The 27,915-nt window shown below is 44.1% G+C and overlaps 1 protein-coding gene and 1 long non-coding RNA gene across 3 annotated transcripts in view; one reads left to right on the top strand and one right to left on the bottom strand.

Moving 5' to 3' along the window:
* The first annotated feature begins 40 nt into the window (after window positions 1–40).
* LOC119166649 (lysosomal acid glucosylceramidase) lies at window positions 41–27,796 on the top strand. 2 transcript variants are annotated; one of them, XM_075891516.1, is made up of 10 exons: window positions 41–176; window positions 14,123–14,308; window positions 15,171–15,335; window positions 15,905–16,038; window positions 18,182–18,354; window positions 19,869–20,112; window positions 22,628–22,852; window positions 25,359–25,522; window positions 26,671–26,802; window positions 27,339–27,796. In XM_075891516.1, exons 1-10 carry the CDS (start codon window positions 125–127, stop codon window positions 27,439–27,441), a joined length of 1,578 nt encoding a protein of 525 aa, XP_075747631.1. In that variant the 5' UTR covers window positions 41–124; the 3' UTR covers window positions 27,442–27,796. The 2 variants fall into 2 exon arrangements, with proteins under 2 accessions (XP_075747631.1, XP_075747632.1); XM_075891517.1 differs by lacking the exon at window positions 22,628–22,852.
* LOC142810692 (uncharacterized) overlaps window positions 17,085–27,915 on the bottom strand; it is a 272,930-nt gene continuing 262,099 nt past the window's right edge. The window contains exon 4 of the long non-coding RNA XR_012894670.1: window positions 17,085–18,298. This is a non-coding gene — a long non-coding RNA (uncharacterized LOC142810692). The remainder of the gene's footprint in view (window positions 18,299–27,915) is intronic.

Here is a 27,915-nt window from a genome sequence, read left to right as displayed (position 1 = left end):
TATCGGCTCACTTGTACAGCTACCCCGTACGGCAGGTAGGCTGGCATCTAGTGCTGCAGCCGCATAAAAGGCACGGTGCCATAGATCTGTCGACATTCTGTTCTCGCTGCGGGAACATCGTGGCATGAGTAACGGCATTTCCACTGCTGTCGTAAAACTTGCGGCACTTTTAGCAGGTGAGCGTATTCCCTATCAATAGATATTGAGAATGGCCAAAGAGCCCGAGTAAGAGCCACTTGTTTGTTCTTATAGTGTTAACTTTATCTGCGCTGCAAGAAACAAATTTGACGCGGCAACAACGACAAGAGACAACACTCGCCCTTGTGTTTTCCCCTTTTCGTTATACGTTGATTTCGTTTCCTTATACTCACGGACAACTTTTCTTGGCAAAGAAGGGAAAGCTTCGAGAGTGGAGCTTCTGTAGGTGTATATTCGGCGACAACTTATCTTGGCACTGGAAGGAAAGGTACGAGGGTGGAGCTTCTGCACATGTAGCACTACACGATGTTGTCTGATAGGGCGTGCGTCTCGTAACGCTACGGAAAGTGGCGAGGGAGCACCAACAGCGTTTCGTGTAGACGCAGACACCGCTCAGCATTGGACGTATGCACGCAAAAAGGCGGGACTTTCTCGTGCGTTTAGAAACGTGAAGTCACAACGAATAAATTAAAAGAAATTCGAATATCTTACTGGTGTGAGCTGCGTTCTCTGTCAAAATAGCTACACGAAGAAAATAAGGGAAGAATTTCTATTATATTTCAAGTTGAAGATACCAGCGTTAATGTTGAACTACTTTCACTGGCGGACTACTTTCACTCTGTGTCCTTCACTCCAATGCCAAGAAAAGTTGTCGCCGAGTATAGCACTACGCGAAGTAGTCCGGTTTGGCACGCGTCTCGTACCGCTAATAAAAATGGTGGCTTGGCGTAGCCAACGTTGCACTTAGAAGTAGACGCCACTAGGCGTTTGAGGTACGGAAAAAAGACGCGACTTTCTCACGTGCTTCGAAATGCAAATCAACGACGTGAAAACTAAAAATAATGGAATTATCTCTAAGTGAGTGCTGCCTGGCATCTAAATAAATTATGTCATCATGTAGGAAACGAAGCCATATTCAAGATACCCAACGCCGAAAAAAGGGACTCGGGTATAGGACTACATTCATTAGTGGTAGAATGCACGTGATTTAACTCTGAGACTTGCCAAGAGAAGTTGTGCACGAAAAAAGCACACAAAAGCTACAGTCGAAAACGCCGTTCTGAAGTAACACTCTAGAGAAAAATAGAGAAGTCCACGAAGAATATGCTTTTGTGCACGCCTAAGTGATGCCTAAGCGTAAAGTTCTACTGCAGATAGCAGCATTCACTGGTGCGCTCTTTCTGAGCGGCGTCAGTGTGGCGTCCGTTGTCTTCTGCCAGGAGCGTTCGTCTGTTCCCGCCACGGCCCCACAATAAGTACATGCCACGGCCACTGAAACGCGAGTTCAGCATCGTATTCTGGCAAAGTCAAGATTTTCTAGATGGTTACAATGCACCAAGTCAACTTTGCATCTTGTCCTATGAAGTTCAAGGAAGCCCCATAAAGTGTTCTCTTTTGCATTTTTTTTTTGCACCGAGTGTATAAGGCATGTTCTCACGAGCTTTCTGGCCTTAAGGAACCTCAACAGTTTTTGCAGAGATCCACGAGACCCAAGTTTTTTCTTTACATGAATACAATAGAATGTGGGGGGAATGACGAGAGGGTCGCGGGGGGGGGGGGGGGGGCAACGTTTTTTGACGCGCGCAACCACAGTATCAACTCTACCTGCGTTGGCCTGTTCTCTTTTTTATAATATCAAAGGTGATCACCGTCGACGTAGTACTTCCGATAATATATAGACTTGCCTGTTTTTAAACTAAAAGTGATCAAGCGCGAAAAAACTACACGCTTTTCTTTGGGAGAGTGTCTCACTCTGTAATAAGTACAAAGTGAGGCCGGAAGTCTGAAGAGAAGCAGCTTTGTTTCCCAAGCACAATAAAGTACGCTGCTGCTCACTGTCAGGCCTCATGGCACATCTTATAAGGCGAGTGGGATGCGCTTCTGAGCAGCACATATATTCAGGACCAAATCCTGAACGTCCAGTGCGCCCGCGACAGGGCCGTTAGGCTACACCTGCCGATCCCCACGTGGGAGTAGCCGGGTGGCGCGTGGCAACCTCAGTGCCTGCACTGAACCATGATAAGGTCGTTCTCGCTCACTCACTCACTCACTCACTCACTCACTCACTCACTCACCAGACACCTGAAAAAGCTGGAAATGTTGGCTAAGCGTTCATACGGGAAGACTATGCGTTTCGACGTCCCGACGCAGTCGCTGCCTAGAAAACCGAACCAAGGCTGCCTATAGCAATGTGCTTCCTTATTTAAGTACAATTGAAGCTGGAATTTTCTACCGCACTTTGCGAGGGAAAGGGTCCTCTGTTCACTCAATTGGTTGTACAAAATTCTCAAAAAATTTAATTAAATGTATGGTCTTTTGTTCGATGAGCAAAAGCTGTTCCTCAGCAGTGCTTGTAACAATATTTTTAAGCATCAGCGACTCACAGGTGGCGATACAAAACTATGCTAACGGCCGGGTGTCCCGGGAGGCGCTGCGAATATTGACGATCAACGTGGAAAGAATATGAAACAAAAATGACACATTTGTGATATAGACACCTGCCCACACGCACTGCCCTCTGGCCGGAAGCGAAGCTGCCTACGCGGCGGCTCGAGAGCTCACGAACCGAGCAACTGCGCATGCCGATGCCGCCTCTACCGAGGCCACACGCGGAAAAGTGTGGGAGAGGGAGGAACGTATGACTAGCTACATTAAGAATACACAGCACTACAAGCTTGGTGCTGTAGAACTAAGAAGCAGTCAGTTGCATGGAGACAACTCCAAAAAAACACTTTTCCAAATCCAGTGATCTTTCGCCTCTGTTACCCTGACCTGTATTCGACAGATAAATGCAAAGCATGCGATTCCCGGGCAACCCTGGGGCATATGTTATGGGAGTGCTCGAGTCTCAATGACGCAGTCAGCAGTACAAACGAGGAGGTAGTCTCGAACCGCAGGGCGCGCTGAGAGGCGGCTCTGCTCAGCTCCGCATTAGAACAACTATGGGCCGTCCAGCCAGCCGAGGAAGCCGCCCGAGCCCAAGGGCTCACGGTCGTTGCCTAGGCCGGGGTTCAAGCCCGCCCCGATTTATCATCGCCGGACTCTTAATAAATGTTGTTTTTCTCTCTCTCTCCAAGGAACACAATTACGAGTCCCATACTCGTTGTTGGTATACTTGTCAGAAATGCCAGTGCTCAAGAGCTTTCATTGCTTTGATATGTCAGACTTTAGTGGCCGTGAAACAAATGTTTTGTCGAAATAGAATTTTTTATCTGTATCAAGTAAACGGAGGTCACGTTCGAGTTACTATCTATGTGAGATTCACATGGGACAGTCAAGCATGAACTGATATGCAACCTTGTCATCTCGGCAAAGAGAAAACGTATACATAACGCACACCTAATTCGAAATGAAAAGGACTTTGTGGAAAAAGTTTTTAGATGCAGACAATGTATTAGGTTGCTGATATGTTGATAAAGCGGATAAAAAGAAAGAGAGAGAGAAGCACAGGAAAGACAGGAACGCAAACCAGAGCTAAGCGATTAAGTACTATAATAGATCACCATCTGCACTTAAGATTGATGCTTTTATACTTCAGACCAATTTGACAAAGACAACGCATGCTTGAGTCTGCATCTACTTGCAGCGTGAAAATGAGACTTGTTTCAAAATATTCCTGAGCAGCTTTTGTGAACACATCCACAATTAATTTCATTTGAGTCAACGTAGTCTTTGAGCCCTCTACAGCGTTGGCGGGTAAGGTCGCAAAATCACCTGTAGCATCAAAATGACAAGTATTTTTTCAGGCGTGTCTAAGAAACGCTTGTGAGAAATGCGAACTTTGTACTATAGTAAGGAAAACAAAAGAAATGCTTGTAAAATTACCCTTTCAGTGCTGACTTGTTTTTGAGCATTGTCATCGGTTCGGAGACGCCGGCAGGCTACGCTTCGGAATAACACGACGCCACTTATAAGAAAGGATGTAGTGCATCGAGTAATATAATTGAAGGATTAAAGCTTGATATCTATATGTCCACTATTGTATAGGTGTTTCTCACACGATTCAGTGCCACACATTCTCAGCGAGCACTAATGACACATATTGGCGCCTATCTGGTTCACCCAGGCCATGATGTTTAGTGCCTTATTGCATTGAAGTCGCCATGCGACCGCTCGCAAATATACGACTATAGTCGGTGTTGGCCACTACGACAGTATTTTGAATTCAGTTGCTTGCTGCTCGATTTCGCATACAGTTGCACGATTTCTAATTTTAGCAGAAAGCCAGAACAGTCCTTTCTGCAATCAAGTAATCATTTGGAACCAAGCCCCTCCGATCGCTTTATAACTCCAGTGTGATGGAACATTTTCGAACACCTTGCAAGTGTTCTAACCCAAGCACCAGTTACTTCGCATGGTTCCGAATCCGAAGATGGTGAATGTTATGACACAATGTGGTGGTCGAGCTCAGCTGAAGTGAACTGCCAAAAATACAACGTTTTGAAGTGGTGTTTTCCTTAATTTGCACAATGCAAATAACACACGGAAATGTATAGTTACAGTACACGATCAGCAGTGACCCAACTGCGGATATCACGGCGGTCAGCCATTCCACCTCAATAGCCTTTCTTGCTAGACTAGTGCTAGCTTATTTTAAGTCATACTCCGAGAGGACGTAAGGAGGTGCTTGCTGAATAAAAAAAAAGTCGTGTAGCATTCGCAGCTGATTTTTAATAAAATAGAATAACTTTGATACTGATTAGGTATAACAAATTTCTAATGAGAATTCAGAATTCTCTATTGTGCATAAAAATTAAGTTACAAACGGCGAATGAAGATTCCAACATATGAATGTAAACTGTTGCAGCGCAAATCTGTGACACTGCTCTTTTCAGCGAAAGCCGTTATGAGATCACAACTCGAGTCACGCGCAGTTGTCCGCCACCGTTGCCACCAATGTCCGTAACCCCATCGCACATTAGAAAAAAAAAACGAGTACAACTGACACAGTGAGTCTGGAACCCGTGTGCGACATTACAAAGGCGAGCGGACAGACCCACCCACAATGCACTGCGCCAGGCGCTCTTACAAGGCTCTCGGAAGCTGCGCGCTCATTGGTTCGTGCGCGATGTCGTCAGCAAACATGGCTGCGCCCTTGACGATGCGGCAGGCAGCTGCCAGGCAAGACTTCGCGCGCGCTGTGTTTGCTGAGGCGATCTTGATCGAGAAAAACGCCTTCCGAACATTCGGAAGGACGCGTGGAAACTTTAAGTGTGCCGAGAAACGCTGTGAGCGTGCCTCTACCGAAGCTACACTTCACTGCCGCCGGCAGTGATGGTCCGCTTTCAACGACTGCAGGAGACACCAAGAAGTGGGCCGTCGTATCCAGTAAATATTAAGAAGACGGCGAGATGCTGGTCTCGGTAAGTTCTTGTTTGTAGTTCCGAAGAGAGCCATAAAATGCTTGCTTACGAGACCGTCGGTGCGCTCAAGTTCGCAAACGATGCTCGGGCAGGCACAGCTTCGGTTACTACGCTACCCAGCGCGAGCACGACTATTGCTGCTGTTGCACAGTGCATTTAGTGCGCATAGACTCCAGTGGGATAAACTAAACCACAACAGAAAGAAGATTAAACTGCAACCCACAGCTTTGAGTGTTTGTCCAAAGCTATAAAATAATAGAAAAAAAGGACGCACGCGTTACGTGAGGCTTCACCGCAGAGCTGCTATATATTTGGGGAAGGCGTGTGGGAATCTTTACGATCGCGTGCCCAGAGTAAGCATCATGTTGCAAATCACTGCAGTTAGTGTGAGAAACATTGCAGTGTGTACATCAAAACTGCAATCCGGAATCGTTAGCGGCTTGTGCTTGCATTCTTTACACGTAAATTAATTGACAAATGTCCTGTGAATGAAGAGAATAACCAGCTGCAGCTAAGTTGCGCGTAGTGTTAAAAAATGCACCCTCCTTGGCATTCCCTTTTACAGAGAATGCATGTTCGCGCAAGGCAAATGATTTATGATTGTGCCGAGTGCACGTGACAGGGAGTGCTACACTAGCTGTAGGGCTGTGAATGATCAGTTTATGAACAGTTTATAATCTGTTTGCAGCACCTTGCTGAGAAATTCCTTGGACCCTTTGCAACACGGCTAGTTTTGGCTCCATGAAAAAAAGAAGAAAACATCATTATTTATTTATTTATTTATTTATTTATTTATTTATTTATTTATTTATTTATTTATTTAGAAAATACTGCAGGCTAAGAACAGCCCAGGCAGGAATGGGGGTGGTACAGTATGAGGATATGACAAAAAAAAAGCAACAATACAGGAGGCACAAACTAACAGGAAAATATACAACACATTATGGTACAAGATCTTAGTTAATTCAAAAAAATTTTTAATACACCTTAACACGTTTCCAGACTCAAAAATGTGATATGGTAGTTCATTCTATTCTGTTAATGTGCGAGGAAAGAAAGAGTATTTGAATTGTTAGTTCAAGCAAAGATAGGAGTGAATTTTTCTGAATGATATCGTCTAGTTGGACGCGAAGATAACGGAGAAAGAATATTTGATAGCTCAAGTACACTTTTTTTGCTGGAGAGATAGAAAAGAAGTTTTAGTTTTGCAATTTTCCTGCGATATTCTAGAGTTTGAATTTTGTTATCATGCATTAGTTCAGTTGGGGAATCAGATCGGTGAAATCGGTTGAAAATAAAGCGGACGGCTAACCTTTGGATTTTCTCTAGATTGTTAATATCTGTTTTAGTATGTGAATCCCACACCTCACATGCATATTCCAAACCAGACCTGATTATTGTATTATAAGATAGAAGCTTAGTACTAGGGGGAGAACTACTGAGTCTATGCCTTAGCATGCCTAATTTCCTACGTGCAGATGAACAAATCTTTTCAATGTAAGAAGACCAAGTTAGTTTGTTAGTGATTATTACGCCAAAATATTTGTAACTTTCTGTTAGTAAAATTGGGGTCTCTTTTATACTGTACGGGTAAATAAACGGCTGTTTCCTGTTAGTGATGCGCATGAACATAGTTTTATCAGAGTTTACATTCATTCCCCAGTGGTCACACCACGCAAATAAGGCTTCGACAGATTGGTGCAGCGTTATCTGATCATTTAAAGAGTTGATTGAACGGAATAAAATACAATCATCGGCAAATAAGTGGATTTCTACACCTTGTTTAGCACATGTTGTAATATCATTAAAATAAATAAGAAAAAAGCAAAGGCCCAAGGACACTTCCCTGGGGAACACCGGAGTTAACAGGGAGAGGGTTAGAATAAGCACCGTTTACGTCAACAAGCTGTGTACGTGAACCTAAATATGATTCAACCCATTTAACAATTGTAGAGGGAAAACCTGCCAGATTAAGCTTGTGAATTAGTTTACACCTCTGGATTACACCTCAGGTTGACAGGTAAAGTTTGATTTGTTCAGATTATGCTAACATTATTACCGTAATTATACTCAAAGGTGTAACTAACAAAATGGCTCAATGCTATGCTATTGACACATATTCGTTATGCATTGTTTAAAAAACACATACTCAAATTTTGGTGATCTAGCAAAAGTTCGTTCACATTTTTCTTTCAATGCACACTAACCTTGGCCTACCTATCGTACAAGTTGCTAACAGGTGGTATGTAAAAAGACTGCACATAATACAGAGACACATTCTCTCCTTGTCATCAATTCTAACTTCTTTATTAAATACCTCAGTCCTCCTAGTTTCCTATGCAAGAAATTATTTGTCTTTTGCAACTGCTTATGCTTGCGTCACTTCCGCAGCACTTGTTTTCTAACCTCCCCGGAAGATAACAGGGTCCTAACTGCAAATTTTTTTTTTATTTTCTTGCGGGAAACGAAAGACCCAACCTTCAAGGATCTAGAAAATGTACTGCAAAGTGCGAGTGCACTCCCCAAAAGTATTAACAGTATCATTTTAAAAGCTAGTTTCCATATCTACAGTGCCCTGACATCGTAACACTATATAAGCTCCTCGTCATGTGGTTATGCGAGAAATCGTGAAACTTGCTCGGCTGCTACGCACTGTGGCTCCATTGCCAACCCACAAGCAGTCATTTTGATAGATTTTGCGACGCTGAATGGCCCTTTTGGTACCTGATGTCATCACAACTAGCCAGATTGCAGCGTAAAGTCCTTAGAATTGCCTGATGTGCCACGGGAAACTTGGCTTTAATATAAGAAATAATATATCTTATCACGGTTTTATTTGCTTATCACTTGCTCAGAGTGATCTTTGTATCCATAAAATTCGCATGGTAGGGTAAGCTCACCTTTTAAAAGAGGTGTCGTACTCCTTTAGAATGTTGGCTGTGGAGGCCAATTCGAAGGAGCTATTGAGGCCGACGTATCGGGCAATCTTTAAATGTCCCTGCTGGCTTGCCATTTTGACAAAAGAGAATGGCCCTCTGTGACTCGCTGCTGAGTTTCGCAATTCTTTCATCACTAGCACCTCGTCCCGAACCTCAATTCTTGGTACAGCTATATTCTGTTTTTTGTCGAAGCTTGTAATGTAAATTCCAGCTAAAATAGTAATAAAACAATCTTCAGTAATTATACATGGCTATGAGAAAGATTGATTGATTGATTGATATGCGGGGTTTAACATCCCAAAACCACCATATGATTATGAGAGACGCTGTAGTGGAGGGCTCCGGAAATTTCGACCACCTGGGGTTTTTTAACGTGCACCCAAATCTGAGCCTGTTTCACATGCGAGCGATTTTGCTCCAAGAGCGGAGCGGCAGCCGCCGCGCAAGGCTAAAACAGGTTTTTACCGCGGTGACTAGACGCCTTTGTGAAATTCGCCCGAATCGGAAAAATTCGCTAGCGGCACAAGCGGCAGAGCGACCAGTGACGTCGTTTGACACGTGATGACGGGGGTGGAGTCGAGAAGTGGACGCGCGCGCTGCGAAGAACTGGTTCCACAGAACAACTCGCTCCGTTTGAGTAGCAGACGACATCCATCCTCTCCCCGGCTCACAAATGTTTCGCACTGCTTTCAACAAGTCGCTGAAAGAAGTGTTGAAACGATCTCTTCTTTGGGACGTCAAGATGAAGGATTTCCGCAAGAACCATAAGAAGAGCATTCTTTGGGAATAAATCGCCGAACTCGCATAGTTCCATAAAGTAAACGTCGCGGCTTGAACTGGCCATGTTCACTGGTGAAATCGAAGTGCAGCTGTTTTCTTTTCGTTGCTCTCGACGATGCTTTCGCCGTAGTGACAATCGCGTGCGATGCCTTTTTTTAATTTCAATAACATTATTATAACATTATTTTTATTTCAATAACATTATTATGTCACAGCAATTGTTGCTGGTTTAACAAATGATGACATTTGGTGTCACGGAGCATAGATGAAAGGCTTCACACGAACGAGAGAGCAAGGATGGCTTCTACGGTGGTGGACTTGAGAAGTAGAATTCCACACAGGTCACTGAAAAGGAATTTTATGATGTGACTCAACAAAAAAGGGGCGCGAAGCTTCCTGTCATGGTTCGGGGAAATAAGGCACTCATCAGGGGCCTTTACTTTTTTTCTCTCCTTCAACAACACCTTGAATTCTCACTAAAACCCTGGCTGACTTGTCCGCGTCCTCTGCGACGCTTTTCTCGCAATGAGCAATTGCACCGCAGAGCGCTCAAGTTTGCAGGCTGTCGACAGGTCCTGCCACACTGCCCAGCTGCTCTCCGTGACATTCAGTGCAGGAATGGGCGGCTGGCTAGGCGAAAATAGATGTTCGGTCGCGAGCACAACATACACTGCGTAGATAACGAAGAACAGCTGTTGATTTCGGGCACCAGGGCAGCAACACATGCCTAGAAACATGCATCTAAATTACACGGTCGAATGCTACCAATTGAATGTCACTATGTCCCGACGGCAAAAGTGTGTTGTGTGAAATGATGTGATACTTCGGCTTTCCTGCTCACCATCGTAGTATTTATGGACGTAAATGCAAGCTAAAGCAAGGATTGCTGCGTAGTCCTTTACCTGCGCCGCGCACAAGTGTATATACAGCAGTAAAAAAACCGGGACATTGAGCGTATCACGTATATTATGCTACCTGCCGTTGATGAAACTCTTCATCCTGGAGTGCTTTACTGATTTATTGAAAAATCTAAGAGGCTTACTCTCTATGGTGGAAGCATAAATTCGAGCGCCAGAACATATGTAGACCATTCAGAAAACCCCAATGAAGGATGTGTTCGCATGAGCCAAAGGTGACCACAAACACTGCCGAAGCTTACTACTTAGAGTTTTTATAAAAAAATTCCGCCATATCAACGAAGTGAATGGTGATGAGTGGGCGAAGCTCCGGAGGTAAACCTGGTAAACCATGAATCCTCTGTACATTTTGCCCACTCGATTTTATTACATCGCTCCCCCTAGCGTACGTCGCCGCACTAAATCGAACGATTGCCTTCAACCAATGACACGCGTCATATGTGACATCATTCCTATTTTATAAGATCTCACGTCTTTCATCAACTACAAGTACCGCTTTTTAGTTTATAACATCTTGCATCTTTTCATCATCAGCTACAAGTACCACCATCTAGTAAACACTACAAGAACTAAACAAGAGGTGGCTACATACAGGAGACGGTACCGCCATCTAGTGAACACTGCAAGAACTAAACTAGAGGTGGCTACATACAGGCTACAGGGGACGCACAGCCCACGCCCTAAGGAGCTTCGCCCCTAAAACTCTTATTTTGACTCGAGCGAACAGGTACAAAACTTTAGGTATAAATTTTGCGAGTTGTGTATACTGGGCTGACAGAAACCTCAGTATCCCAATGTTAAATCGCTGAAAGCAAAAGCAATGAATTGGAGAAACATGGGAAGCTGCGCAAAACGCGCTCGCAGTTCTTAAGCATTCACCTAGCTGGAACAGCTGTATAATAAAACCATACAAGCAAACTCTTTTTTTTTTTGCTTCTCCATGGTCAGTTATATGAGCGCGCAACAAGAATCACACATGAAAAAGCCAGGACAAAACAAAAAGCAACTGCAAACGTTGCTTATTTGTTGTAAGGTACATGTTAAAACTAGTTCAATCAGTGTACAGACACGTAAAAGTCGAGCGGCTATTGATGATGAACCTCGTAGCACAGAGGCGTCAAATAAAGGATACTTGGAGGAGAGCACGGCTTTCAGATACCACTGAAAACAGCGGTTGACCGGCGCCTTCCGCGGACAACACTGCCCGCTAGAGCGGCGGGCGTCGCGCAACAGCAGCGGTAGCAGCGGCGCATGTGAAACGAACGCGCGTCCGCACGTCCTCTCGCCGCTCATCGCCGCGACCGCCGCCGCTCGTTCGCTCGCATGTGAAACAGGCGATTATGTAGCGAAGACGAACGAGCGCATCGAGGCACGTTAGACACCAGCGCCATCTGGCAGTTATCTTCGAAAACAAAGGCGTGTGCGCCCGCGGAGAAAAATGCGCGCCAGTCTCGGAGGTGATAGGGTGTAAAACGCAAAGCGACGGGCAAGTGCTACCACCATGTCGTGGTAGAAAAGCTTTGGAAACACCTTCTTGGGCATCGCGTTCCACTGTCAGCGCAGCGCGATAAACGCTACAGTCTTTAGAGTTACTTGCATTCGCATGGTAGGGTAAGCTCACCTTTTAAAAGAGGTGTCGTACTCCTTTAGAATGTTGGCTGTGGAGGCCAATTCGAAGGAGCTATTGAGGCCGACGTATCGGGCAATCTTTAAATGTCCCTGCTGGCTTGCCATTTTGACAAAAGAGAATGGCCCTCTGTGACTCGCTGCTGAGTTTCGCAATTCTTTCATCACTAGCACCTCGTCCCGAACCTCAATTCTTGGTACAGCTATATTCTGTTTTTTGTCGAAGCTTGTAATGTAAATTCCAGCTAAAATAGTAATAAAACAATCTTCAGTAATTATACATGGCTATGAGAAAGATTGATTGATTGATTGATATGCGGGGTTTAACATCCCAAAACCACCATATGATTATGAGAGACGCTGTAGTGGAGGGCTCCGGAAATTTCGACCACCTGGGGTTTTTTAACGTGCACCCAAATCTGAGCCTGTTTCACATGCGAGCGATTTTGCTCCAAGAGCGGAGCGGCAGCCGCCGCGCAAGGCTAAAACAGGTTTTTACCGCGGTGACTAGACGCCTTTGTGAAATTCGCCCGAATCGGAAAAATTCGCTAGCGGCACAAGCGGCAGAGCGACCAGTGACGTCGTTTGACACGTGATGACGGGGGTGGAGTCGAGAAGTGGACGCGCGCGCTGCGAAGAACTGGTTCCACAGAACAACTCGCTCCGTTTGAGTAGCAGACGACATCCATCCTCTCCCCGGCTCACAAATGTTTCGCACTGCTTTCAACAAGTCGCTGAAAGAAGTGTTGAAACGATCTCTTCTTTGGGACGTCAAGATGAAGGATTTCCGCAAGAACCATAAGAAGAGCATTCTTTGGGAATAAATCGCCGAACTCGCATAGTTCCATAAAGTAAACGTCGCGGCTTGAACTGGCCATGTTCACTGGTGAAATCGAAGTGCAGCTGTTTTCTTTTCGTTGCTCTCGACGATGCTTTCGCCGTAGTGACAATCGCGTGCGATGCCTTTTTTTAATTTCAATAACATTATTATAACATTATTTTTATTTCAATAACATTATTATGTCACAGCAATTGTTGCTGGTTTAACAAATGATGACATTTGGTGTCACGGAGCATAGATGAAAGGCTTCACACGAACGAGAGAGCAAGGATGGCTTCTACGGTGGTGGACTTGAGAAGTAGAATTCCACACAGGTCACTGAAAAGGAATTTTATGATGTGACTCAACAAAAAAGGGGCGCGAAGCTTCCTGTCATGGTGCCTCTTCTAGTATAAAGCCACGCATACAAAACATCAACGTGCTGTTATGGCGCATCAGATATGCACAATAATTTTTTTAAATTGACAATCACACAACTATGAACGCTGAAGCTTGAGCAATAATGGTGGGTGCTTCGGATGGGTTCAGCCGTCTGATGCCGTTTGAGGTATCGTTAAGAGTGGACAAACAGACAAACGTACAGACAGACAGACAGACAGACAGTCAGACAGACAGACAGACAGACAGACAGACAGACAGACAGACGGACGGACAGACAGACAGACAGACAGACAGACAGACAGACAGACGGACGGACGGACGGACGGACGGACGGACAGACAGACAGACAGACAGACAGACAGACAGACAGACAGACAGACAGGCAGGCAGACAGACAGACAGGCAGGCAGGCAGGCTGTGCTGTGCCTTCCGCGCAAGCCTGGCGTTTCGTTTTTTTTTTTTTTTTACTCTTCTAATCTATCATAACGCAATACATAAGGCTGCCGCAATGGGTAGAAAAATGAATAAATACTTGTCGACCTATAGTGTATCTTTCTTGCTCGACAGTTTTCACACGGTAGCTTCAATTTCACGCTTGTTTTATGTGCTCGTGTAACACATGTGTGTTATTTTTCCTTTTGTTTTTTTTAATACATAGGACTGGCAGCAGTATGTCAAGTTTTTTTATCTCCGCTAACCTTTGTACATAATCCAAATATCTCGTCATTCGCAGCTGTGTCAGGACGTGCGTGATTTTTTTTTTTCTGGTGTATCACAGGAGTCCGCTGATCTTGAGCACTATGAGTTTGTAGGAGACAGGAACTTAATGACGTCGCTGTGCATGTTTCAAGGGTGAATAGCTCTGAGGATAGTGGTTTGCGATGCTGCATCACCAACTTTCTCAGCAGTGAAGCTCTGAAGATGCAAAATATCATTCCATTGTCTACTACACCCCATACAGAAATGATGCAGAGCTTCAGGTATTGCTATAGTAATGCTTTTTTTTATGTTTTGAGGCCTCGACAAAGTTTGCTGGTCAAATAACACTCGCCTTCAATTTTCAACCTCAAACTAAAGCCGCAGCCGCCCAATGCCAGCCGAGGGACTATGGACGTGGAAGCATTGTTTGCGTATGCAACGCCACGTACTGCGACTTCATCGGCGACATAGGGTCCCCGCCTAATGGAACAGCAGTTGCATTCGAGAGCAGCAAAGCCGGCCAGCGTTTCACCAAGACGACACTATTATTCAGTGAAGAGACTGGTCAGTTGCATTTTATTACTTCGGCAGTATTTTCGTCATCAAACTTGTGTAGCTTTATCCTTCTACATATATCATTGTTTTTTCTCTGCCAACGTTAAACAGATGCTTCGCGTATGGTGGAAACTTAGTTTAGAAAATATGCAACAGATCAGTTGATGCTTTCAAGCCATGTGCATTAAGTAACTTAGCTCCACTGAGTGTTTTGGGCTCTCTCATGTTGTAGCTTCTTTTCCTGCATGTTGTCTTTATTAATCTGAATTTGCTCTGTCTTGTCGTTTTGGACCTATGCATTTTTTAAAACAACTTCTTAGGTACATTTACTCAATCTTCACATTATATATGCGGTAAAAACAAATAATGTAGAGGCGTAACTGAGACGGCATGAACATGTCTTTACATTCGTTGTGACAGGGCTGAGCAGAGAAATAAATCATGCCTTAAATATCGCTTTAAAGTTTTACAGACATCTGCGTGTATTTAACACTTTTATGCCCGCATGAAATAAAGTAACATCTACGATTTAGCCTGTGGGATACAGCAGTGCAATAATTGTACCGAATAGTGTGAATAAATGCATTACGTATGATCGAAATGCTCGCTTCAAGAAGGAAGAACGTATCTGGTTAAAACCACGTCTATTGCATTTTTTTCTAGTTTCACACTATCCCACTGTTATGCAATGACGCTCCTCTCACACTTCGACTGACACTTTCAATTTTCGATACGTGAGGCTATTGCTTTGAAGTTTCTATGTGCGGCCCAATAGTCCAGAGGTACACCGTTCGCAAATGTAACATCATAATAGGCGGACATCTCGGCCCCTATAGTTTCCTATAGTTTATATTTCTTTCCGCTTCAACAGGTTCCACAGACAACCACGTGGTGCTGCTTGTGGTAGATCCGTCGAGAAAGTACCAGAAGGTGTTCGGATTTGGTGGTGCCTTCACCGATGCCGCAGGAATAAACATCAAGTCGCTCCCGGCAAACATGCAAGATGACATTATCAAGTCATACTACGCGAAGCAAGGTAAAGGCCTGTCGCGTAGCCAGAAATTTTTGTAAGTCAGTGAATGGTGTTAATTATCCTTTATTTTTGTGCGTGCGCGCGCTTATATGTGTGCGAGTATGTATAAACATACAAAAGCAAAAATTGTTGACGGAAAAGGGGGTGTCGAATCCTTCCCCCTTAACTTGGCTACACCAGTTAACGCCTATATCTGTATATGGATATATTTTATGGCAATACTTCTCGTCTAAATCCTACTTTTTAAAGTTTCAAACAAGAAACTGAGAATTGAAAACAGACTAAAAAAAGAGTAATTACAACAAGGTTATATAATCGTTATTAATGTGCCTTTAAACACACACAGTTTTTATGAGGATGTGGCGAGGAGAGGGCCACGGATAGAGGAAGGAGAAAAAAGCCATGCGCACCATCAAGCATGAGTGAGCATTGGCGTGTTCTGTATATCACCTGAAGCGTCTATTTCTACTACTTGTTCCCACGGATTCGTACTCTTACAACATGGTAACTTCTTGTGCTGTATAAGCAACTACGTTAACTTTATGAAAATTGAAATTCATGTCTGCTTTTAGGGCTTGCGTACACCATCGGAAGGATTCCATTGGCCAGCTGCGATTTCTCTACGCGAAAATACACGTACGACGATTCTCCCGGAGACTTGGAGCTCAAGAACTTCACGCTAGCCCCGGAAGACTTTAATCTCAAGGTAACTAGAAGTGCGAAACAGCACATGAGCATGCGATTAAAGGGGAAAAAAATTGGCGAAGGTTGCAGTAAACCTCGCAAGGCGTCGAATTTTGCTGTTCGCAAGGCGTCGAACAGCGAAATTGCACGATTCTGCAGAGTATACTAATTGCTTTTAGATTGTTTCTAGGCCGTAGATATAGGTTATGCAGGTTCTCAGTTGCTCCTTGGTTGTCGCTGAGCTTTAGCTAGAAAGCTCTAGGTTGTTTATACGTTGATTCTCAGTGCATGAATGTTCGAGTTAAACCAAAGACAGTCACAGTTATCCAAACTCCATAGACAGGCAGTCGCGCCGAAACAAAGCGTTCGCACCTGTCATGTATACGAGCACGTCATCGTTGGCGTAGACCTTCCATCTCTTCGGGGTCTTCTCGCTGCCGTGGTTGCCTTTCCCGTTAGTACTATCTCGCAGTACGTACTCGTGTTCTTCAGATCGCCGCTTTCGCTTTGCAACCATTTGCTGGGCCTAACTGTTGCCTGCCCTATTTTTAGTCAATCAGTGGTGAAATAGCGGTATTTACCCAATTTATGTGACACATAACCATTTATTATGATAGTTTTCTGGTAGGCCGCACAAAGGCACGCGCCCGTTAAGTTGATTACAATTGTCCGCGAGCGACTCTTATGGAAGAATTTGCTAAATAGCTCCGCTGTTAAAACTGCGCAATGGTTAATGCTTGTCCATTTCCAGCACGCTGGCACTGGCTTTCATGCGAAATTTCGACTTTCTAAGATTGAATGGTCAGATCGAGGATGTTGCAAGTTAGGAGGGTGGTTGTTGGTCGAAGAAACGGAATGCTGCTCTTCGTTAAGTACGGTCTTCTGCCCCTACCAAAATTTGTTCTTCTCAAGTGCACTCAAGAAAGTGCGCTGCATGATCTATATGTAAGACTGGGCATGTTCATCGTGTTCCGAGACATTAGCTGTGCTTCTGTGACTAAGGTACTATACTCTGGGGCTCTTTTTGAGCTGTGTTTAATTTTTATTATATGCAAGACTAGTTCTACAGTGCAAACAATGTAGTTTACGTAGAGTTGCGCAACACTACAGGCAATAAGAAACATACACAACTCAACGAGCCTGGCAACGTGCCCCTAGAAAATCACATATGCACTTCCCTTTCCAAAACTCGAAGCGGAACACAAACACAACACAAAAACACACAAAGAAGTGTTATGCCTGGAGCGAAAACTACGAACAAGACCTGAGCATTTACTTCGATAAATGCGCTATATGCACATGTTTCTCATTTTTTTAAGTAATGGGTTGGTTTCTTCACATCAATGTGACACGAAAAGGCTTATATTTTAGATGCGAAGCAGGCTATAGTAGGGAATTGTTCATTGTCGGTTGTCGTAGCCACGCCAGTACTCGGCGTGCCCACTAGATGGCTCTGCTCTAGAGCGCTCACTCCGCTTTGGCGCATGCTCTGGTATGAGTAGAGACAGCCAGCGCCGCTGCGCTGCTCTGCATAATAAAAGCACTTATTCCTCTTTCTCTCACACAAACAGCGTAGTAGAATGAAGACATGGGCTTGATTGTGGCAAGGGTTTGCAAAGCAGTGTGCGCAACCATGAACGTCTACGGTGATGAATAAAGAGCGCCTCTTTACAGAACTTTCAGTCGATTCATGACTGCTTCGATAACTATTCGAGGTCCCGTTTACGGAGAGATGTGTGCGTTTCTTTTTTTCCTCATTCAGAAAGGTACACAACATGCGAATTGCGGCGACGCTAACAGGAAGATATGTATCCAGTTATCTACCTGGCACTACAAAGTGTCTTTTAACACTCCTTTATCAAACAGTGCATTTAAGAATGTTTTACTCCGAAAATGTATAAAATGGTTACATGCATTCCTTTTAATTAAAGGCCAGAGGAATTTCGATATCACGAATTCATTTTCTTTTTCTCAAACAAATATTTCGAACCATCATATATTTTTGTCCATGTTTACATTTCTACTATACCTGCTAAAGCACCATGGCAGTAAACAGTTTTTTTTTTTACAAAACAGTCGGTTGCGTCGTTTTGATTAAACTCGTTTTCAAACACTGCCCAGGAGGGCAGCAACCAACTCTGCACTTTCTGGCACTTCCTTCACAGATTCCGTACATCAAAGCGGCCATGTCTGTCTCCAGTGAGCCGATATGGTTTTTCGGGAGCGCTTGGAGCAGCCCATCTTGGATGAAGACCAGCAACACTCTGGAGGGTCGCGGCACTCTGAAGGGCAAACCAGGAGGTCCATATTACAAGGCATGGGCAAAGTACTACGTCAGGTATAGTTAAAGTACAAGTACACACGCGATTGAAAGCCGCGGGATAAGATATGTAAGCGATGGACACGTTACGCAATGTTCACTGACGTGACGCTTTTATGCGTCCAGAGATCAGAAAAATCACGTCACACAACGGATATTCAGTAGGAGAGAAGTGAAAATAAAAGTGCGATGGGAAATAAATCTCCAGGACTTCATTGATTTGTGGGGTTTAACGTCCAGAAACCACTATATGATTATGAGAGACGCCGTAGTGGAGGGCTCCGGAAATATCGATCACCTGGGGTTCTTTAACATGCACCCGAATCTGAGCACACGGGTCTACAACATTTCCGCCTCCATCGCAAATGCAGCCGCCGCAGCCGGGATTCGATCGCGTGACCTACGGGTCAGCAGCCGAGCACCTTAGCCTCTAGACCACCGCGGCGGGGCACAAATGACTAAGAAGTATGGCTATGATTACAAGATAACATTATCGAAAAATATAAACGACTAGCAGTGTGACAACACAAGACTGAAGCTTTATAATAATTTATAAACGTGAAGATGAGAGTAGTAGGTGCGACAGTATGCACAGAGCAACAAGTTAGGTACTGTTTCGTAAAGATTAAGTGAGAAATCGTGAAAAGCACTGGGAATTTCGCGTCTTCGTTTTCTGGTGAATCATACGGTAATTCAGTAACCAACCTCTGTTTTCCATAGTTCCCGATTAGCATTTTATGTCGACAAACGCTTGAGACATAGTTGCCGCGTCTCTCGCAATACACGGTAATAATAATGTTATGTCAGGTTTTACGTGCCATAACCACGATATGAATGCGAGACACGCCATTGCGGAAGGCATCGGAAATTTTGACCACCTGCTGTTCTTTAACGTGCATTGACATCTCGAAGCACATGGGCCTCTAGAATTTTAACTCCACCAAAATGCGACCGCAATGGCGTGCGCATTGAACCTGCGACCTTAAGGTCAGCAGCCGAACACCTTAACCGTTACTCCACCACGGTGCGACGCAATACGCAATACACGACTTGAACTTCCTTTCGTGTCCATGCTTTTACCAATATCACTCGTCAACTGCTAACAAGGAGCGATATATTCAATGTCCCTAGCCTCCTTCTTTGGAACCCCTGTTGCGGCCATGCACCTGCAGGAGAGTGCTAAAACACGAACATGAGCCCTACTGAAAGCCGTGAGTGCCTGTAAGCGGTTTAGGGTCTTCATAACGGCACTTTTAGCACTTGATAAGACAAGCACAAGCACCCCACACTGAATTTTAGTTGCGACAAAGTGACAGTTATATACTTTCAAGGTATGATGTACATGTGTTACTCTTATTCTGAGGAGTCTTAAAAACGCTTTAAGACGTGAGTTGCGCTACCTAAACTTCCAACACATGCAACGCAAATACTGAATCGCTGAAGCTTGTCTCCCAGAACGCGCGCTAACAGTGTACTCTTTATGTCCCGAATGGGTTCTACAAGTGTTCCTCCACACTATCGTGGTCTGCCAGGTTTGTGCAGGAGTACGAGCGCCACGGAATTCCCATCTGGGGTCTGACAACGCAGAACGAACCCACGGCGGGCTTTGTACCTGGCTATCGGTGGCAAGCGCTGGGTTTCACGCCGAAGACGCAGAGAGACTTCGTCAAGCTCGACTTGGGACCGGCGCTAGCTGAAGCCGGTTACGGAGCGGAAAAACTGCAAGTCATGATCCTCGACGACAATCGCATCGGCCTTCCGCTCTGGGCAGATGTGGTGAATATCACTATTATCCGGTGACTTCTCCACATGTAGTGAGTGCATTGCGTGATGAAATATTGTCACACGGCAAGCAGCTTTTAGATTTTTTTCTGGTGTTTAGGTTTCCAATGGGTTTCAGAAAATGCTAAAACACAAAAATGTGAGCAAGACCTAAACCCATGAGGGCCAGTCTGTAAGCGGTCATGGTAGTAATTCTGTGATTTCTAAATTTGTTATTAAAACGTGTAAATACAGTTAATAAGGCAAGTCAGTGCATTAGTAGCGTATCAGACGTATTGACCGTAAGAAACAGATCTTCATCACGAATATTATATTTTATGATGGCTTTTTTTAGCCACATATGTTTGTAATATTAATCGATAACGAGGATAGTATAGTAAGAGAACAGAGAAAGCGGGCGAATAGGACAGGAAATGCGAGAATTCGGGTGGTTAGCTGGTAAAAGGACTTTTGGTTTACTATATTTTCACTGAGGGAGAAAGAAGAGTAAAAGAGAGACGTAAATCATAGCAGGAAAAAGGGATAGCGCCAAAAAAAGGAGAAGGCGCAAACTTGCCTTTTCTTTCGCAGGCGCTTTCTTTAGTGAAATATTTATTCCAATATGCAACTTATTGAAACTCTTATTGTGCTTACCACGGTTTTGTTCTGCTGTAATCGCCTCGCTGGGGAGAGATTCAGGTTCCCGTTGTCTCGGCTATGCCATATCCGTTGGTTTTGTATGATTGTCATAAAAAGAATTGGAAAACTTGGTTTCTCGTTTATTTCGTCAGTATCAATGTCTCACTCGAGCACGATGCTTGAACGCAGATGTTTAACAGCTGGTACCCCATGAATATTGATGCCAAAAAAGTTTCGCGGAACCCCCCCCCCCCCCCCCCCCCGTGGAGGAGAGGATATAAAAGGGGAAATTTAAATCCTGCTGCTTGCGAAATGATTTGTGCAACAATTGGGTTGGTTTCAATATTTCCTTTCGTAATCAAGAATTGCTCACTCTGAAATTGATCGTTTGTCAAGACAGACCGAGGCCTGTTGGGGGGTACTACCTGTGTTTGCAAGACCGACGACAGTGACAAAAGAAAGTGCTCGATAGTTTCCTCACTGCCACATGTGCGGCAGTATACGTTCCGAGTTACGTAATGAATGGAGGAGTAGAGGTTCCAGAAGATAGGAGAAAGGCTATGATTAATAGCTGATCATAAAGCAGTCGTCAATTTTAGGGTCACATGCGCATGCGACTGACCTGCAGGCGTCGGGTATTGTCGCTTTAGTGAAATTTCAGCATATTTCTTTAAGTCCCTCACCAACTAGTCGGAATACGCGAAAGGTTACGTGGATACTTCTGTATAAGCAGTGGGAGAGAGGCGTAAGCGGCAGAAATCTAGAGCGATTCAGGTGTGGCGACGTGTCGGTCACGTTGGCCGTTGTTATCATCGGTCGCCATAAGTAGCTGATCAGTCCCCAGTCGCGGACCATTAGCGTTTACTAATGTGTACGCCGATTTAGGAGCTCAGCTCCCACGAACTTCTTTATTCTAAAACTCTGGTAGCTTGTAACTCTCGTTGTGAGCTTATGCTAGTGACAAAGATGCATGACAACACCAGAAAACGGAAACATTCGCGCATGTTATCGTCACGAGGTTCTCCGATAGTCATGTACGGCAAGAATTTTAGGTTAAGGGCAGCTGCTAACACACGCGTTGACAAAGTAGAGATGCCGAAATTCTCCTTCGAATGTTGAATCCCCGCAGAATGTCAGTTCATTTTCTCACGATGCAGTTAACTTTATAATATACAGGAATCAAGAGGATGGGGTCTCGGCCCAAGTGTTTATACTACTGCATAACAAACATCGACAAGTGCAGCTGTGATTTCAAAAGTGGTGGTGGTTGTAACAAATTTAGCAATAACTTCAGCAAGTTCGTGACCTGGGCCGAGGTGGCCCCCGAGGAAGAATGGAGACTGTTTTTTCGCCGCCTCACGTGCTTGCTGGATGGTCCACAGTTGATCCTATAGAGGTTGGAGTCGCTGCGTGGCTGTAAACCCTGGAGACAGACTGAATTTTCCTCTGCTAAAAATGCACATTCTCTGAGAATCTGCCGAAGTGATGCCTGAGTCCAGACGCACAATTTGCAAGTATCATCTGGGTAGAAGTCTGGATTTATCCTCTTATGTTGAAAGGGGTTGGGGAAGGTCTTTGTATATGCCTCCAATCTACCGCTTCGGATCTGTCGAGTTTAGGGCTTGGTGGTGAATAAAATCGCCCTGATTTCTTATAAAAGTTCGTTTGTCATGTTAACTCGTCATTCTATCCCTGTACGTCCAGCCCTCCACGGGATGTCAATCCCCTGAAGAGGACCTTTCTACGCGGGCGCGGAACGTCAGACCTTGCGGCGCACGATGAACCTCCCCACTGAGTTTGGGCACGGGGGTCTTATTTTTTAATTGGTACCATCAACATTACTCCAACAGTATTTGTCTGCTAACATTACTCGTAACGGTTCACTACACAGGTGCTAGGCGACCCTGAAGCGGCCAAATTCGTACACGGAGTCGCCGTCCACTGGTACCTGGACTGGCTCATTGGGCCGTGGGTACTTGACAAAGTGCACGAACACTTTCCTGACAAGTTCATTCTTGCCACCGAGGCATGTTCCGGCTTCCAACCGATCGTTAGGGACAAGGTCAAACTGGGGAGCTGGGAACGTGCAGAGGATTACGCAAGCGACATATTGGAGGTGAGGTGTTGCAGTATATTGAGCCGCGATTCTGAAAATTGTTCTTAACAAAGATTAAGTTGTACTTTTGGAGGACAGCATATAAAATGCATATAAATAAATAAACATATAAAGTGCACGTTGTGTTGAATAGGAAGGTTGTGGCGCTCTTTTGCTATTGAGTGCATGATAGATTTTACGTTAGCAGTTGAAACAATACATTTGTATAGATACTTCTGTGCAGGGTTGCCATTGGTGGCGACTTCTTGTCAAATTGGTGAATTTGGGAGGCCCGTGGCGACCTAAAATTATGAAGGGTGACATGGCAATATTTTTGGCGCCTTTTGGCTTAGGTGTAGACTTAGTTAGGCATTCTATATTCAGTGTAGGTATACGAAATAAATGGGCAACAAAGTCTTTTCAATTTTTCATAGATTTGGAGCCTCCAGTAGAACACGCACTTTACGACGTTACGCGCAATTCAGTACCTCTGTCGTGTTTCTCGATTCACCTACATCCTTGAGGCATTGCCATACTGGTGCGTCCGCCAGCAACCTCCCAGATAAATTTACGTCAACGGAGTGTTTCACGTGCCACGAAGTAGTGCATGGTATAAGTTTTTTATGTGCTTTCAAAGTTTTAAGCTTTTTTGAAGTTTCGCTTCTCTAGCGGCTAGGTGATGGTTAGACCACGTGTTCCAACCACACTTCTAACTGTCCTCAATAACTTGTCAACTTCTTCACTATGGTAGTACTCTTTGATTTAGTATGTAGAGGGTAAATTTGTTAACATAATTTTCGGGCCAGTCAAGAAGTCGATGTTTTTGGACAGCCTTCAGAAACTGCACTGAGGTGAATGTGTAGCGTAAGCGTGACTTCAAAGAAAGCTGGCTGCTGGCATTGCAACGGTTACGCAGTCCTTTCGAATTTATTTCTGTTGTTTTGTAATTAAGTTGTTCGATTATCGGACACATTAATTCACTACAATGATGTTCTTCAAAATCAGGAGGAAGGTTCAGCACACCGTCCCTCTCTTGATGTAGAGACTGTTTCACCCTTTATTCAAAACAGCTGAAGCCATCACAGACTTTTGTTATGAGGCGCTAGTTTTCAGGACACTGCTGGTGCATGCATGCTCTTTCTCAGTGCTCCCATGGTAAAGGGGGTGGTTGAACTGGCATTAAAAAAACGTCAACATTATTTACGGTTACGGATAATATTGTACTTCAGGGGAAATACACAATTTGCAATCGTTATAACTAGGCCCGCCACACATATGTCGAATGGCAACTTTTTGGGCGAAATTTGACAGCAAATAGCGACTTTTGGTGACTTTTCACCCTTGATTTGGCTAATTTCACTGAAAAGTCAGTGGCGCTTGCTTCTGCGACAGATGCGAATTTTTCCGCAAGGAAGTTAAAAAACAGGTCTACGTACACCCAAACGAAAGGAAGTGCACGCTGACTGAAAAATTATATGCGATATGAACAACGTGGTATCAGGCGAACAGTGGCAAACGCCAATCTAAGTGGCATCATTCTGACATCATTGATTAGCTTGTTCTCACAACCTAAGGCATACACTAATGTGTGCATGACTTGGCAAAATGTGAGCGAGATGACATTGGGTGCAAAGATTCAGTGTGTATATATAAACCATGCGCATTCTAGAGCCTGCGCGTGTAGCAAAAAACATTATATGGAGCCAGAAATGTTGCATTGTAACAGTGGTACTGCTTAAGGTTTTCGCTGCACCTGATGGTGCGAACAAACAATAGTGTGATATTGTGAAGCATACGCTCGAGCATACGCTCGATTCATCCACTTCATCTGCTTTGCATCCACAACATATGTGCCAATTTTCCGGTGTCGAATGAAATATCAAAGTGGGGCGAGTCTGTTATGAGACTAAAGATCACGTAAAATGTAGTCAGGATAAGAAAACCACGTTACATCTTACCGTGCGGCTCAAAATACCGTAAAATCACGTAACATCTAGTCCCGCTACTAAAAATCACGTAAAATCACGTAACTAGGCATGAGACTAATGTCAATGTAATATCACTTATACGTATTATAGTCACATCATTAGAAATCACTTGCCATCACGTAACAACCAGTCACATGAATCAAATCACGTAACATGACGTGATGGCTAGTCACGGGATATGTGCCTTCCATGAACCATGTAACATCTAGTTACGTGACTAAAATTACGTAACTAGATGTAGTAACATGTAGTAACATGTAGTAACAGATGTAACATGTAGTAATCACGTAAAATAATGTATCGCTAGCTCCACTGCTGGTCCCAGCTATGTGCTATAATAATGGAAGCTGCCCACATATTTTTAATGCGCAAATTTTTAGGCTCTTTATTTTTTGCGTCTCATTTTTTGAAATGTTTAAGTAATAGAACTGGCACTGAGCGTAAGTATTAGAAGTGGCATTGAGGCGATACTTTTATCGTTGTTATTTTTAATGTTTTCTCCCAACAATATTTTTTATTATTTTTATTGTTACGACTAGGACCTGAATCACTGGGCTAGTGGTTGGACGGACTGGAACCTTGCCCTAGACACGGGAGGAGGACCAAACTGGGCCAATAACTTCGTCGACTCGCCCTTAATTGTGAATGTCACTGCAAATGAGTTCTACAAGCAGCCGACATACTATGCACTGGCCCATTTCAGGTGTGTATTAAAATATTTCTCAATATTCTCATTCTCCTTGTTCTTCTAATCTGGAGTAAACATTTCCCGTGAAGAAATGTGTTTTAACAATTTAATAACAAAACTATAGTAATTGATTGATTGATATGTGGTGTTTAACGTCACAAAACCATCATATGATTATTAGAGACGCCATAGTGGAAGGCTCCGGAAATTTCGGCCATCTAGGATTCTTTAACGTGCACTCAATCTGAGCACACGGGCCTACAGCATCTCCACCTCCATCTAAAATGCAGTCGCCGCAGCCGGGATTCGATCCTGCGACCTGCGGTTCAACAGCGGAGTATTTTAGCTACTAGACTACCGTGGCGGGGCACGAAACAGTAGTAGTTCTCAGAAAATGTAAAGAGAGGAGTTATTACTTTATCAAAGATAGAGAAACCTTTGCACCCAAACGATCATTTTGACGATGTGGGCATAAATAAATACAAAGAACCAAATTTTACATCACAATAGAAACTGTCAAATCAGTATGCGCATAATAAACCCCAATCTGCCGATGCATCACGCTACTATGATAATTCATGTGGGCCCAAATCCCAAGCTTTTATTAAGTTCAAAAGATCTCTTTACAATTGGTCTTCTGTCTTCAATGAGCGTTCCTAACGGTACTGCCATGGGCACTGTCGAGATAAATTAACTTGCCTAAATCAGATTACCGTTACCGTTCGGTGATTGTCAAAACATCTAACAGCCCGGCTGCCGAATAAAAAACCGCGATCAAATTCTATATCACTGCCATTTCGCAGCCATAAAAAAGCGTCGCACACTATCCCCAGGGTTCTATGCGCGCAGCCCATTGCGTTTCTCGCGGGATATCACGCGCGATAATGTTAGAAGGAAACACGAACAAAACGCCAGACTGGAGGTGATTTACGGAATAGATACCGTCCAAACACAGCCGTCACAAACTGCTATAAGTTTATGAAATACTAAGAATATCGGCTAAATTGATCTTGTTTGCTTTTCTTCTGTCCTCGTGATTCATTCACAACTTTCTACTAGTATCGCAGCGGCATGAGCAGTCTTTTTTTTTAATTTCGTGGTTTTAATACCTATTACACGCGCGTACAAACAGAGCTCATCGACTCAACTTTATATTTTTGCAGCAAATTTCTACCCAGAGGCAGCGTCCGGATCGAGTGTCATCCGGAGCAGTCGCTTTTACGAAACAGAGCTCACCTCGAGTATGCGGCATTCACGACGCCAGATTCGGCAGTCGTAGTGGTCGTGTTGAACAAGTGAGTCTTTTCGAACAAAATGTCTTTTATTTTCTTTCAAGCCATATGGAGGCTACTGCACTTTAAGCTTGCATGTGTTGGCAATGGCTCATGCCACGCTCCGTCCATTATCGCTTGAATACAATGCGCAATATAGTGCGAATTTGTCACTTCACCAACACGCAACCAAATCCATGATTGTTCACGCCTGTGAAAACTGAGAAAATTTTACATTGCCGTATATTTAGCACTGTAAGTGCGTAATTAAAGTTAGACATACCTCGCTCTTCGTAATGAAAGAAAAGATTCACACTGATAGTCTGCGCTTGCCCCGTGCGCTCGTGGTCCGTGTTCTCTGCCACGCAGTGTACATCGATAAAAAATCACGAAATTTCCCAATCATCCAGCCTTATTCTCTCTCTCACTCATACACACTCTGCCTTAGCCTTGTTTAGTGAGACATATACAGCCAGTAATGAATTGACATTTTATAAGTGCTACTATGTATACTTCATCGCTCATGCACAGTGACCTCACCTTTGTTTCCTTTTTTAAAGGCATAACAAGAAACATGCGCTGAAGATCAAGGACAGGTCCGGTTCCCACACTGTTGAAAAGATAATCGATGAGCGGTCAATAACGACTCTTATTTGGCGGTAGACAGCACACCTTCATGCGAAAAGCACAATATTCAGGAGTCGTTTGCTGGCACCTTCTCCGTGTCGTCCCCCTGGGGGAACACATCTGAAACATTGGCCATGTTGGCGGCCCTCATCATGCACCCATGGTTCCAGCCATGACGTATTGCACCATGAATGACTAGTCAAGCTTCACGGCAAGTGTTTACTACTGGCAACCTCTCTAGTTGGTTGTGTGGTATTCAAACAGCCTAAATCACAACGCATCCGATCAAGGGGATTTGCATTATGCTCTTGTTTTTGTCTGTAACTTATCTTCCACGACACGCTCTCTGATATGTTTGTGCTCAATAAAGCTTCGTATCGCTTTCAATACACATTTGATTGCAGCTGATCACTATAGTGCTTGAAAAAGCTCACAAACTCTATGAACAAGCAGTTAAACGGTAGATTAGGGATGTAGAAGAACTCACAGATAACAGAAATGCAAAATAAA

Source organism: Rhipicephalus microplus, chromosome 1 (assembly GCF_043290135.1).
Source record: "Rhipicephalus microplus isolate Deutch F79 chromosome 1, USDA_Rmic, whole genome shotgun sequence".
In the NCBI taxonomy this organism is placed as follows: domain Eukaryota; kingdom Metazoa; phylum Arthropoda; class Arachnida; order Ixodida; family Ixodidae; genus Rhipicephalus; species Rhipicephalus microplus.
This window is presented reverse-complemented; position numbering and strand designations above follow the sequence as displayed.

What these genes read in the sequence shown, in the direction of transcription:
- LOC119166649 (XM_075891516.1), top strand. Translation starts at nt 125, where the DNA reads ATGAGTAACGGCATTTCCACTGCTGTCGTAAAACTTGCGGCACTTTTA. An exon ending in ACTTGCGGCACTTTTAGCAG is followed by an intron (nt 177 to 14,122) that starts GTGAGCGTATTC and finishes CTCAAACTAAAG; the next exon opens with CCGCAGCCGCCCAATGCCAG. An exon ending in TATGCACTGGCCCATTTCAG is followed by an intron (nt 25,523 to 26,670) that starts GTGTGTATTAAA and finishes ATATTTTTGCAG; the next exon opens with CAAATTTCTACCCAGAGGCA.